The 14,121-nt window shown below is 39.5% G+C and overlaps 1 protein-coding gene across 1 annotated transcript; it reads right to left on the bottom strand.

The window, feature by feature from the left end:
- Positions 1-13,146: 13,146 nt before the first annotated feature.
- LOC104243160 (uncharacterized) lies at positions 13,147-13,800 on the bottom strand. Its single transcript, XM_009798313.2, has one exon. It carries the CDS (start codon positions 13,798-13,800, stop codon positions 13,147-13,149), a length of 654 nt encoding a protein of 217 aa, XP_009796615.2.
- Positions 13,801-14,121: the final 321 nt, after the last annotated feature.

Below are 14,121 nucleotides of genomic sequence, written 5' to 3'. Positions count from 1 at the left end.
TAAGTCCTCATGTTGGAAGCGATTTGATTATTTAAGTTGTCATTAGTTTTTTCTTATTTGAGTTCATTCACATCTCATTGGTGTTCTGATTATGTTTCTTCTTTATTACTCATTTACTGCTTGCCGCCATTTGTGTTTCTATGTAACGACCCGACTGATCGTTTTGAGCTTTTGCATTTTGCTCGCCACTTCTCGGGCATGATTAGACCCGTTTGCTATATTATAACTTATGTAAATCGTCGATTTTGGTTTTCGGGATAATCATAATAGATTTGGAAGAACAATTCTCAATTTAAAGCTTTAAATTTGAAAAGTTTGACCAAGTTTTGACTTTTTAGTATTCGATCTCAGATTTGTTTTTTTATGATTTTATTAGCCTCGTTAGGTGATTTTGGACTTGGGAGTGCGTCCGGAATGTGTTTTGGAGGTCCGTGGTAGATTTAGGCTTGAATTGGTGAAATTGGAAATTTGGTTTTTTCTGGTTGGCAATGGAAATTTTGATATCGGGGTTAGAATGAAATTCCGGAAATTGGAGTAGGCCCATTATGTCATTTGTGATGTGTGTGTAAAATTTTAGGTCATTCAGACGAGGTTTGATAGACTTTTTGATCGAATTCGGAATTCAGAAGTTTTGGAATTCTTATGCTTGAACCCGAGGGTGATTTGATGTTTTGATGTTGTTTTGAGCGTTCCGAAGGTTGGAACAAGTTTGAATCATGTTATGGGATGTTTTGGCATGTTTGGTTGAGGTCCCGAGGGCCTTGGGTGAGTTTCGGGGTGGTTTCGGACCATTTCTAGTTACTGGTTTTGGCTTCAGGGGTGTACAGTGCGTTAGCATAGATCTGACCGCATTAGCATAGAGAAAATTTGGAAAAATGGAGTTGTGCTATGCGATCGCGTAAGTCTTCCGGCGATCACATAGAGTAAAATCTCTGCTGCACTGACCCGACTTTGAAAGCTTATAACTCACAATCTATAAGGAATTTGAAGATGATCTGAAAACAAAGGTTGTAGCCCTTGATGTCTAGTTTTTAGAAAGTTAAACCAATTGTAATTTGGAGTTTTGTACAAAACTATTTGAGGGCTATTGGAAAAATTTGTTCTATGCGATCGCGGGGGAATGGCTGCGATCGCATAGGGTAAAAGAAGGGCTGGAAAATTTTGTGCTTTGCTATCACATTAGTTTGTCCGCGATAGCATAGGGTAAATGCCTGGACAGATTATAAAGTACTCTATTTCGAGGATTTCGGCCATTTTTGTATTTTTTGAGCTATGGAGCTCGGATTGAGGCGATTTTTGAAGGGATTTTTAGAGGATTGATTGGGGTAAGTGTTCTTCACTCAAATTTGGTTAAATCTCATTTTTATGCCTTGATTCTTATCATTTAATTTGGGAATTTGGGATGAAAATGGGGTAAATGGAAGAAGATTTGGAGAGTTGATTTTGTGGATTTTGATGGCCATTTGTTGTTGGATTTTTATGAATTTGATATGGGTAGACTCGTGAGCGAATGGGTTTTCCATTTTTGTGATGTTTATCGGATTCCGAGACGTGGACCCGGGGGCCGGGTTTGAGCCAATTTCGAGATTTTTGTGTTAATTTGATTATTTTCGCGTGGGCTTTGTTCCTTTAGCATATATTGATGATAATATACTGATTCTGGTTAGATTTGGAGCATTTGGAGGCCGATTCGAGAGGCAAAGGCATCACGGGCTAGAGTTTGGACCGGATCGAGGTAAGTAATGATTGTAAATGCTATCCTGAGGGTATGACACCCCAAATTTCATATCATTGTGCTACTTTGAGGTGACGCACATGCTAGATAATGAGAGTGGGGTCGTGCACCGTTGGGGATTGCGAATTGGTCCATCCCGTACGACAGTTAGTCGTGTATTTGATTGAAAATTGTTTGATATCATTGTGTTTGAAAAAGTATTGCTATGTTTTGGGCGGAATGCCATATTTGGGCCTTGTGCCGACTATTTTGGACCCTTATGGGGGCTTTTACTACTTTTTCTCACTATTTTGACTTAATAATTGTACCCAGTCATGCTGTGTTTTACTGATTTCATAACTGAGCCTTATTTCCTCAATTTTGATACTATAAACGATATTCACGAACTTAACGCCCTGTTTTACTGATAGTCCGAGTGGCTTGTGATGTTGATGGCTGAGATAGACCGAGGGTCTGATTGTGAGGTTAATGACAGAGAGAGGACGAGGGCCTAGTTGTGAGGATTATATATATATATATATATATATATATATATATATATATATATATATATATGGATCGGGTTGCACGCCGCAACAATATTATATATATATGTATATGGATTGGGCTGCACGCCATAACGATATATGGATCGGGTTGCACATCGCAGCGATATGTTGGATCGGGCTGCACGCCGCAGCGATATAGCGCTTGGGCTGTAGGAGCCCCTCCGGAGTCTACACACCCCCAGTGAGTGCAATCGACTATATATATGGATTGTGTTGCATGCCGCTGCGATATATGGATTGGGCTTCACGCCGCAACGATTATTATAGGGTACCTATTGAGCGTGAGTGCTGAGTGGGAGTGTTGATTGAGAAGAGTTGAGTTATGAGTGACTGAGAGGCTTGCCCGAGGGGATATATATACATGTATATGAGTGATGCCTTGCCTGAGGGGCCTGTTTATGAACTTACTATTTTTCACTTCTTCTTAAAGTGAGTTTCTGTTGAATATGTTGATTAAATTACTGCTTTCACTCATCTTTAGAGTGAGCCTCTATTGAAAATGTTAAAAAATGCTTTAAACAACCTTCATTTTAAATTGAAGTTTTTATGAGGCATTCGGAATTTAGTCACTGATTTGGCTTTGTTACTTCCTCCGAGATTTTTAAGTTATGAATTTCTGTTTGCCAAGGGGCTGTATACGAACTATGTTTTTCCCGAAGGGCCGATTATGATTTTCATCACTTTCACTATATATTTCATTAAACCTCTATTGAAAAGGTTAGAAAGATATTTCCTAAAGGATTTTACTGAAGTTGGAAATTTAACGGAATGATTTGAATGGTATCCTATTTTGGGAACATACTGTAACTATTGTGGTGCTTTGATGTGGTTTACGTATTTTCTTACTGCTCAGCTTTCATTTACTTTTATTACTTACTAAGTTGGAGTACTCACATTACTCCATGCACCTTGTGTGCAGATTCAGGTATTTCTAAACCCGGTAGCGGGTGTTGATTGCTCAGTGGCAGAGTCATCGGAGTTAGCAAGGTAGCTGTCCGACGTTCGCAGCACTGCTTTTCTCCCTCTTGTTTTCACTAGACTGTATTTAGTATATTTTTCAGAATTTTCGTTGTATTCAGACCTTAGTAGATGCTCGTGACTTGTGACACCCCGATGTCGGGGTTGTGTATTTATTCCACACTATTCATTTAGACTTTCATTATGAAATATTTGAATTAAAGACTAAAAATGATTTTTATTGATTAATGGTTAATTCAGGAGTTGTGTCGGTTGGCCTAGTTTCACGATCGGCGCCATCACGACCAGGTCGGTTTTAGGGTCGTGACAAGTTGGTATTAGATCCTAGGTTACATAGGTCTCACGAGTCATGAGCAGGTTTAGTAGAGTCTCGCGGATCGGTACAGAGACGTCTGTACTTATCCACGGGAGGCTGCAGAACCTTTAGGAAAAACTTCACATTCTTGAATTCTTATCATGCGTCCTTGATTCAGCTTGAAATGTAACTCTTTGAATTCCTTCCACACGTTCATATGTGTGCATGAGCACACAGTATCGGCTGTGCATCGACGGCTAGTGATTCCCTGATCAAGGGGTGAGATGTGATCTCTGTGTGTTGATGTTGGGCCAGTCTGGAGGACTTGAGGACAGGCCTTGCCTGTAGCTTCCACTCTGAGCTGTTGATTGCGCGAGCACGTGTTTCTGGATTTATATGTTCGATAGTGTCCCTATTAAGGGAAGTGATAACTGGATAGTTACGTGATGAGTGTGATGTAATTGCGAGATGTGTTCATATGAATTGAATGAGACGAGAAGGGTCTGCTTTGGGGTAGTAAGAACTATCTGGTGCTTGATTTTTATCGTAAGTTGATGTATAGCCCGAGTTGTGGGCATGATGAAGGATCTTTTTCATGTTGTCTAGTTGGAAATGGAGTAAATCTCATGTCGTAAGATGAGTTCAGACCCAGGAAGGGTAAGTGACCGGGTAATAGTTATGATTATGGAAGAATATAGAGAGATGCCAATTTGAGGCAAAGCAGATGGGTTATCTCCTGCGGAGCATTCTGAAGTTTGTGTGATCCTTATGTTGTTGTTGGAAGATCTCCTTTACCAGTGAAATATATGTGTTGCAATTTAAATTTGGGGTCGCTTAAGAGAGTGGGCTTGACTGTTACGAGGGTGAACGTGAAATTTGCAAAAGATTTGAAGTACTAGATGGTCTGTGTTGCACGAGCTTATAAAGGATTGAGTTTAATCTCATTATGATATTATGGCAGTAATAAAGTTTATGCATTATGGTTATTGTGTGTTTTGACATATGGCTTTGAGCCAAGTGGGGGAGTCTGCTATTGATCTGTTGATTGCACGGTTATGTGCTGTGTTGGTTCCAGTTTAGGGTATATTGGTGAATCAGTTATGGCTTATGGAGGTTGAGATCGAAGATGGCCCGAATAAAGGAAATTTTGGGTAGGGGTTATGTTGTGCTTTATAAACGTATAAGAATCTAGGGAATGCCTTGAGTTATTATTGGTGAAGGATATAATATACATGGAGCAGGAATCTATTTGGATGCATTAAGGTGGGGTTACTTTCTGCGGTATTGGAGTGCTAATGGAGCACAAGTCGTCCGGTCCGTTTGATCAGTCTAAGTGAGATTTGAGCAGGGTGGATGACTCTCGAGGATGAGTTTAATGGGTTCAAGATTTTCACATGTAATAATTGGAGATTTTCAGGTTGTATATTTGGCTAGAAACTAAGGTTTGCATTGGAGGGTGTCAAGGCTCGTGGTATTTCTGTATTAATATGGATTCTACACATCAGTGTCAGGAAAGTGAAGGTAATGACTTTAGATTCGCATAAGATCTTCTCAAAGCGGGTATCTCGGTTGTGGTACTTTTGGGGGGGCTTTAGAGGAATGCGAGGGTTTATGAGCCTTAGGGCAATGTGATTTTAAGCTAAAGTTCGTGGGTAAAGTTTTAGTTAAGGATAGTGGTGTACTAGCAAGGAAACGTATCAATTTGAAGGTAATTCGGAAGGAACTCAGAGAATTTGGACAGCCTGGTAGTAGGTTGGATCGGCAAGGTAACAAATATGATCGGTTCTTGGGTGCTTATGATGCACTGGGCTTCTACAGGTGTTTTGTGGCAATGCTCTTAGGTTTTGATGGCATGCGTAGTTGGGTTGAGGTAGAGGGATTTAGTTCTGACAGTTTGGTATTGTGCAACTGGAATTTGGAGAGTTCTTGATGGGTCTACCATGGTTAGAGATGTATATTTTCTATTGGCATGAGGAGCATGGGATGTATAGTGATTTTCTCCTAGATGGGGTCAAATGGAAAGTCTTGGCTAGTTGAGTACATGGTAGCTTATAGTTCGGAGTGGATTATGAAGTTCTCATAATTATCATATGATGGTATGGTATATGCGGTATGTTGTGTGGGGTTGAGATTTGCATATGTAAGGTCACGGTTCAGTCTTGAAAGGAAGGTCACAAATTCTTAGATAGCGTGGACAGTTTTAGATGACTAGACAAATGAGATCACTGATTGGTGTGGCTTGATAATGGTATACATTTCAGAAAGGGCGATGTGTTTGGGTTATGGATGCTTTATTGGTATTGCGGCACTATCTTGTCTGATCGACTGTTGATATTCAAGGTTTGCTTGGTGTCACAGAAGAATTTTTAGAAGTACCCCTCGTGGGATGATCGAGTAGTAAGGATGTGTTAGATATTCGGGCGTGGAGTTGGGATCAGATATGGTGATTCGTATGCTTTATGGATTTGGAGACTAGGAGCTCTCATAAACAGGTTATTTCGCGGTTGTGGACTGTAAAGATGTGAGTAAGCTAGTCAGATGATAGTATGTGCTACGATTCAGTCATTGTGAATCTTCGCAGGGTTGTTTAGCTGTTGTGGGTGACCAGAGTTGATGTGTGGTTCATTGGTAGGCCCAACATGGATGTGTGTTCTGCACCGGGTCAGAATTTTTGATTTTGAACTATTATGGTTGAGAGATGTGACATTCGATTGTTGCTGAGCTAATCCGTGTTCTGGAGTGATCTATGAGTTAATCTTCTGTGTTACGAGGAGTTGTGATTTGTTGGTTATATGCGCATATGGTGGGATTCCATTTGAGCTTTATAGAATAATTTGAGCAAGATGGGTAATTGGGTGTTGCATGATTTGTTGTGCATTGGGTATGTTCTTTCGGACTGATATGGCATTGCGTCATTTGCTTCTCCATAGTTATGGTGATTCACTTTTGGGTGCTAGGCATCAAATTGCGCTTGGTTGATGATTTTGAGCATGGTGATTTGAGGAGTCTCATACGAACCAGTGTTTGGATAGGGTCGCGCATTGTAGTGAAGTTATCTTGAGGTATGATCTTTCGGGTTAGATTGTTCTACGATGTGTGATGGGTTCTTAGCATTGTATTGTGGTGGTACTGGTGAGCCTACGGTACAACTCTCTCATTTGATTCACTTTCCATGGTTTGAGTACATTGGGGTCGTTGCTTATTGGTGCACGGGTTGCACGAGTTGTGGCTTTAGATTGTATTGATGTGTCATGTAACCAAAGTAGTTGTGTTGGATTAGATGAGGTCGTTGGTATCTAGAATGAATACAAACGGATTCGGTTTCAATGTGTTGGAAGGATAATATCGTTGTTCGGCTCAGAAATTTGCTATGGCCCTTGCCAAAGAAGAGGCAGCTTCATGAATGGTTGATCTAAGGAATGGTTATGACTTTCTATGTGTTTCATTTCTCATTGGTAGTATACGGAAGTGTTGGATATGAGTCTTTATTTGATAAGAGATTTATTATCGATATTCGGTTGTTCTGAGCAACTGTTGTGATTAGAAGTTATTGCTACGAGAGTTTGAGCTATATGGTATATCATGTAATTGCATTTGAGGCTGCAGGTATGGTTTGTTACATCTTGTTCAGACTTATTTAGAGTGTAGATGTGAGATTCATATCTTATAGATGATTTCGGAAGTGGAAATTTGGTTCTAAGGTTTATGGGCTAGGTTGGATAGTGAAATTTCAGTCATGCTGTGTTATCGGACCTAAAAGGGATAGGGTGACGTGGGATCACCCCCGGGTGTGTGCATGGTAAGGTTACACAGCGATTTGATGGTTTCGGAACAACTCTAGGCACGTTCTAGGATGAACGTATGTTTAAGTGGGGGAGGATGTAATGACCCGACTGGTCGTTTTGAGCATTTGCATTTCGCTCGCCAGTTCTCGGGCATGACTAGCCCCGTGTGTTGTATTATAACTTATGCAAATCGTCGATTTTGGTTTTCAGGATAATCGGAATAGATTTGGAAGAAATATTCTCAATTTAAAGCTTTAAATTTGAAAGGTTTGACCAAGTTTTGACTTTTTAGTATTCGATCTCGGATTTGGATTTTTATGATTTGATTAGCCCCGTTAGGTGATTTTGGACTTGGGAGCACGTCCGGAATATGTTTTGGAGGTCCATGGTAGATTTAGGCTTGAATTGGCGAAATTAGAAATTTGTCATTTTCCAGTCGGTAGTGGAAATTTTGATATCGGGGTCAGAATGAAATTCCAAAAATAGGAGTAGGTCTGTTGTGTCATTTGTGACGTGTGTGCAAAATTTCAGGTCATTCGGACGAGGTTAGATAGACTTTTTGATCGAATTCGGAATTCGGAAATTTTGGAATTCTTATGCTTGAATACGAGGGTGATTCGATGTTTTGATGTTGTTTTGAGCGTTCCGAAGCTTGGAACAAGTTTGAATGATGTTATGGGATGTGTTGGCATATTTGGTTGAGGTCCCAAGGGCCTCGGGTGAGTTTCGAGGTGGTTTCGGACCATTTCTAGACCATTTCTAGTTGCTGGTTTTTGGCTTCAGGGGTGTACAGTGCGTTAGCATAGATCTGACCGCATTAGCATAGAGAAAATTTGGAAAAATGGAGTTGTGTTATGCGATCGCATAAGTCTTCCCGTGATCGCATAGAGTAAAATCTCTGTTGCACTGACCCGACTTTGGAAGCTTATAACTCACAATCTATAAGAAATTTGAAAATGTTCCAAAACTAAAAGTTGTAGCCCTTGATGTCTAGTTTTCAGAAAGTTAAACCAATTGTAATTTAGAGTTTTGTACAAAATGTTATGACCATTATACTAGAGGCTGTCCGGAAGAATTGGAGAAGGCTATTGGAAAAATTTGTTCTACGCGATCGCCGGGAAATGGTTGCGATCGCATAGGGTAAAAGAAGGGTTAGAAAATTTTATGCTTTGATATTGCATTAGTTTCTCCGCGATAACATAGGGTAAATGCATGGGCAGATTATAAAGTACTCTATTTCGAGGATTTCGGCCATTTTTGCATTTTTGGAGCTATGGAGCTCGGATTGAGGCGATTTTTGAAAGGATTTTCAGAAGATTGATTGGGGTAAGTGTTCTTCACTCAAATTTGGTTAAATCTCATGATTATATCTTGATTCTTATCATTTAATTTTCGAATTTGGAGTGAAAATTAAGAAAATAGAAGAAGGTTTGGAGAGTTGATTTTGTAGATTTGGATGGCCATTTGATGTTGGATTTTGGTGAATTTGATATGGGTAGACTCGCGAGCGAATGGGTTTTCTAGTTTTATGATTTTTATTGTATTCCGAGACATGGACCCGGGGGCCGGGTTTGAGCCAATTTCGGGATTTTTGAGTTAATTTGATTATTTTTGATTGGATTTTGTTCCTTTAGCATATATTAATGATAATATACTGATTTTGGTTAGATTTGGAGCATTTGGAAGACGATTCGAGAGGCAAAGGCATCACGGGCTAGAGTTTGGACCGGATCGAGGTAAGTAATGATTGTAAATGTTATCCTGAGGGTATGACACCCCGGATTTCATATCGTTATGCTACTTTGAGGTGACGCACACGCTAGATGACGAGCGTGGGGTCGTGCACCATTGGGGATTGCCCGTCCCGTACGATTGTTAAGTCGTGTATTTGATTTAAAATTATTTGATATCATTGTGTTTTAAAAAGTATTGCTATGTTTTGGGCAGAATGTCATATTTGGGCCCCGTGCCGACTGTTTTGGACCCTTATGGGGGCTTTTACTACTTTTCCTCACTGTTTTGACTTAATAATTGTACTCAGTCATGTTGTGTTTTACTGATTTCATAACTGAGCCTTATTTTCTCAATTTTGATACTATAAATGATATTCATGAACTTAACGCCTTGTTTTGCTGATAGTCCGAGTGGCTTGTGAGGTTGATGGTTGAGATAGACCGAGGGTCTGATTGTGAGGTTAAGGACTAAGAGAGTTCGAGGGCCTGGTTGTGAGGATATATATATATATATATATATATATATATATATATATATATATATATATATATATATATATATATATGTGTGTGTGTGTGTGTGTGTGTGTGTGTGTGTGTGTGTGCACGCCGCAGTAATATATTATATATATGTATATGGATTGGGTTGCACGCCATAACGATATATGGATTAGGTTGCACATCGCAGCGATATGTTGGATCGGGCTGCACGCCGCAGCGATATAGTGCTTGGGCTGTAGGAGCCCCTCCGAAGTCTACACACCCCCAGTGAGCGCAGTCGACTATATATATGGATTGGGCTGCACGCCGCTGCGATATATGGATCGGGTTGCACGCCGCAACGATTATTATAGGGTACCTATTAAGCGTGAGTGCTGGATGGGAACGCTGATTGAGAAGAGTTGAGTCATGAGTGACTGAGAGGCTTGCCGGAAGGGCTATATATACATGTATATGAGTGATGCCTTGCCTGAGGGGCCTATTAATGAACTTACTGTTTTTCACTTTTTCTTAAAGTGAGTTTCTGTTGAATATGTTGATTAAATTACTGCTTTCACTCATCTTTAGAGCGAGCCTCTATTGAAAATGTTAAAAAATGCTTTAAACAACCTTCATTTTAAATTGAAGTTTTTACGAGGCTTTCGGAATTTAGTCACTGATTTGGCTTTGTTATTTCCTCCGAGATTTTTAAGTTATGAACTATTATGAATTTCTGTTTGCCAAGGGGTTGTATACGAACTATGTTTTGCCCGAAGGGCCGATTATGAGTTTCATCACTTTCACTATATATTTCATTAAACCTCTATTGAAAAGGTTAGAAAGATATTTCCTAAAGGATTTTACTGAAGTTGGAAATTTAACAGAATGATTTGAATGGTATCCTATTTTGGGAACATACTGTAACTACTGTGGTGCTTTGATGTGGTTTACGTGTTTTCTTACTGCTCAGCTATCATTTACTTTTATTACTTACTGAGTTGGAGTACTCACATTACTCCATGCACTTTGTGTGCAGATTCAGGTATTTTTAAACCCGGTTGCGGGTGTTGATTGCTCAGTGGCAGAGTCATCAGAGTTAGCAAGGTAGCTGTCCGACGTTCGCAGCACTGCTTTTCTCCCTCTTGTTTTCACTAGACTGTATTTAGTATATTTTTCAGAATTTTTGTTGTATTCAGACCTTAGTAGATGTTCGTGAGTTGTTACACCCCGATGTCGGGCTTGTGTATTTATTTCGCACTATTCATTTAGACTTTCATTATGAAATATTTGATTAATTAAAGACTAAAAATGACTTTTATTGATTAATGGTTAATTCAGGAGTTGTGTCGGCTGGCCTAGTTTCACGATCGGCGCCATCACGACCAGGTCAGTTTTAGGGTCGTGACATTCTATTACTTCATTGTTGGTTGTAAATCAATAATCTTTTCATCATTAGTCTTACATTGATGTTATTTCATTTGTTAGATTTATGTATATCTTGAACATGTTTCTATATCTAGTAGGTGTCTTGACCTGGCCTCGTCACTGCTCAACCGAGGTAAGGCTTGATACTTATTGGATACCGTTGTGGTGTACTCATGCTACACTTCTGCATATTTTTGTGCAGATCTAGGTATTTTGATCGTGTTGTTGAGAGTTACGTCTGCACGGTGGGAGGCTTCAAGATATACCTGATTGATGTTTGCAGGCCTCGGAGTCACCATCTTACTTTATTATGTTACTGTTAATTTGTAATTCAGAACAATATTATATTTAGAAATTCTAGTGAATTTCAGTAGAGCTTATGACTCTGTACTACCAGTTTTGGGAAAGGTATAACTATTGGTTGTTTGTGGCTATGTATGTTGTTATTGTTTATCCGAGAATGTCTCCGTTATATCTTCAACCTCGACTTTCTTTTCATTTCCCTCCAACCTTGAAAGGTGGTCTGACATTTGGTTCTCCGTTCTTTTCCTATCACAGATCTCCAAATCGAACTTTTGTAGCAAGAGAACCCAATGGATCAAGCATGGCTTTGACTCCTTCTTCTCTATCAGGTACTTAAGTATTGTATGGTTAGTATAAACAATCACTTTTGAACCTGTCAAATAAGACCTAAATTTGTCGAATGCAAACACCACTACCAACATCTCTTTCCCAGTCACGGTATAATTAAGTTGTGCACCGTTTAGCATTCTACTTGCATAGTAGACTAGATGCATAATTTTGTCCTTTTCGTTGCCCCAAAACAGCTCCTATAGGATAGCCATTCGCATCACACATGAGCTCAAGAGGTTGCTCCCAGTCGGGTGCAACAATGATTGGTGAAGTTACCAGTCTCTTCTTCATCTCCTCAAATGCCAACCTACAATCATCAGAAAATACAAAGGGGTGATCCTTTGCAAGTAGTTTACATAAAGGATTAGCAATTTTAGAGAAATCTTTTATAAAATCGCCTATAGAAACCTGTGAGACCACGAAAACTTCTCATTGCCTTGACTGAAGTGGGCGATGGCACTTCAACCTTAGAACGGTCGACCTCAATACCCTTACATGACACTAAACACCCCAAAACTATACCTTCTTGTACCATAAAATGACATTTATCCTAATTTAACACCAGATTCATCTTCATTCATCTTTTCAAACACTCTTCTCAAATTGTTAAGACAATCATCGAATGAATTTCCTACCATTGAGAAATCATCCATAGGGACTTCCATAATATCTTCAACCATATTAGTGAAAATGGCCATCATACACCTCTGGGAAGTGGTTGGTGCATTGCATAGGACAAACGGCATTCTCCGAAAGGAAAAAATGCCATACGGACAAGTGAATGACGTTTTCTCTCTATCCTCAGGGCTACTATGATCTTACTGTACCTTGAATATTCATCCAAAAAGATGAAGTGAGACCGCCCTACCAATCTAGCCAATATTTGGTCAATGAACGACAATAGAAAGTGGTCTTTTCAGGTAGCATTGTTAAGTTTTCTGTAATCCATGCAAATTCGCCAACCCCTGACCGTACGAGTGGAGATCAACTCATTATTCTCATCTGCACAACATTCATGCCACCTTTTCTTCGGAACACATTGGACCGGGCTTACCCAAACGTTGTCCGAGATGGGAAAGGTGATGCCTGCATCTAGCCACTTAATCTTTTCCTTCTTCACCACTTCCTTCATGTTCGAGTTCACCCTTATTTGATGTTCCATGGAAGGCTTGTTCCCCTCTTCCAAAAGAATCTTGTGCATGCAAAAGGCCATACTGATACCTTTAAGTTTGTTGTGGTCCAAAAAATAAAAGTCTTATATTTCGGTAACACATGTAAAAGTTGTTCTACCTGCACACCTAACAATCCAGATGAAATAATAACAGGTAAAGTAGAGTTAGGTCCTAAGAAAGCATACCTGAGGTGGGATGGAAGCGGTTTCATATCCAATTGTAGTGGCTCCTCTATTGATGGCTTCGTAGTGGTATTTTTCTTTCTTCTAAGTTTAAGGGCTCAAATTGAGGTTACCTTTTCCAGAAACTTTGACCTTCAAGAGCCATAACCCAATTTTCCAAATCTTCACCATCAACTTATTTTAATTCATCAAGGAAGCTTTTAATGGATCATTAACATAAAGGGTCTCATCCTCCTCTTGTAGTATCACATCAACTGCCTCCACTAACGAACAATTTGCAAACTCACTGGGTCTCATCATAGAGTGTTGAACATTGAATATTATTTCTTCATTGTTCAATCTCATTTTTAACTCTCCAGTCTCACAATCAATCAATGTTCTCCTAGTAGCTAAGAATGACCTTCCTAAAATTATGGGCATTTCTTCATCAACCTGGTAGTCAAGAATAACAAAATCTGCAGGAAGTACAAATTTTCTCGCTTGAACGAGCACATCATCCAAAATTCCTATTGGCCTTATCACTGTGTGATCAGCCATTTGCAACAACATTGATATTGGTCTAGCTCTACAAATGCATAACTTTATGTAGATTGCCAAAGGCATCAAGTTAATAATGTCCTCTAAGTCACACAATGCTTTAGCAATAACATAGCTTCCAATTGTGCATGGGATTGTGAAACTACAACTATCAGACAACTTTTGAGCCATAGGCCTTGTCACTACAACACTACAAGTTTGAGTCAGAGTCACAGTAGAAAGGTTCTGGAAGTCAAACCTTTGAGACATCAAATCCTTCATCATTTTAGCATAGCTTGGCATTTCCCTCAAAAACATCTATTAGAGGAATATTCAATTGAATCTGCCTTAGCATTTCCATAAATTTTCTGCATTGATCATCTTTTTTTTTTGCTTTGCCAACCTTTGAGGGAATGGTGTTGGAGGTCACTTCTGTACTGAGATGTATCTTTTCCTAATCAGAAGTCTTTTATAGTAGGTTCCCCGGGAACTATTCAATTTATTTCTTGTTATCCTTATCAACTTGTGCTTGTTTAATTACAACCATTGACTCATATATCTTGAGTGGCATTGGAGTAGGTGGCAGTGTTTCTCTATTAGATTGAGCAAATTCTTGCTCTCTGTCCAAATCCCTTCCAT

This window comes from Nicotiana sylvestris, chromosome 3, assembly GCF_000393655.2.
Source record: "Nicotiana sylvestris chromosome 3, ASM39365v2, whole genome shotgun sequence".
NCBI classification, from domain to species: domain Eukaryota; kingdom Viridiplantae; phylum Streptophyta; class Magnoliopsida; order Solanales; family Solanaceae; genus Nicotiana; species Nicotiana sylvestris.
This window is presented reverse-complemented; position numbering and strand designations above follow the sequence as displayed.

Excerpts from the sequence above, each read along its gene's own strand:
- LOC104243160 (XM_009798313.2), bottom strand. The coding sequence starts at position 13,800 with ATGTTTTTGAGGGAAATGCCAAGCTATGCTAAAATGATGAAGGATTTG.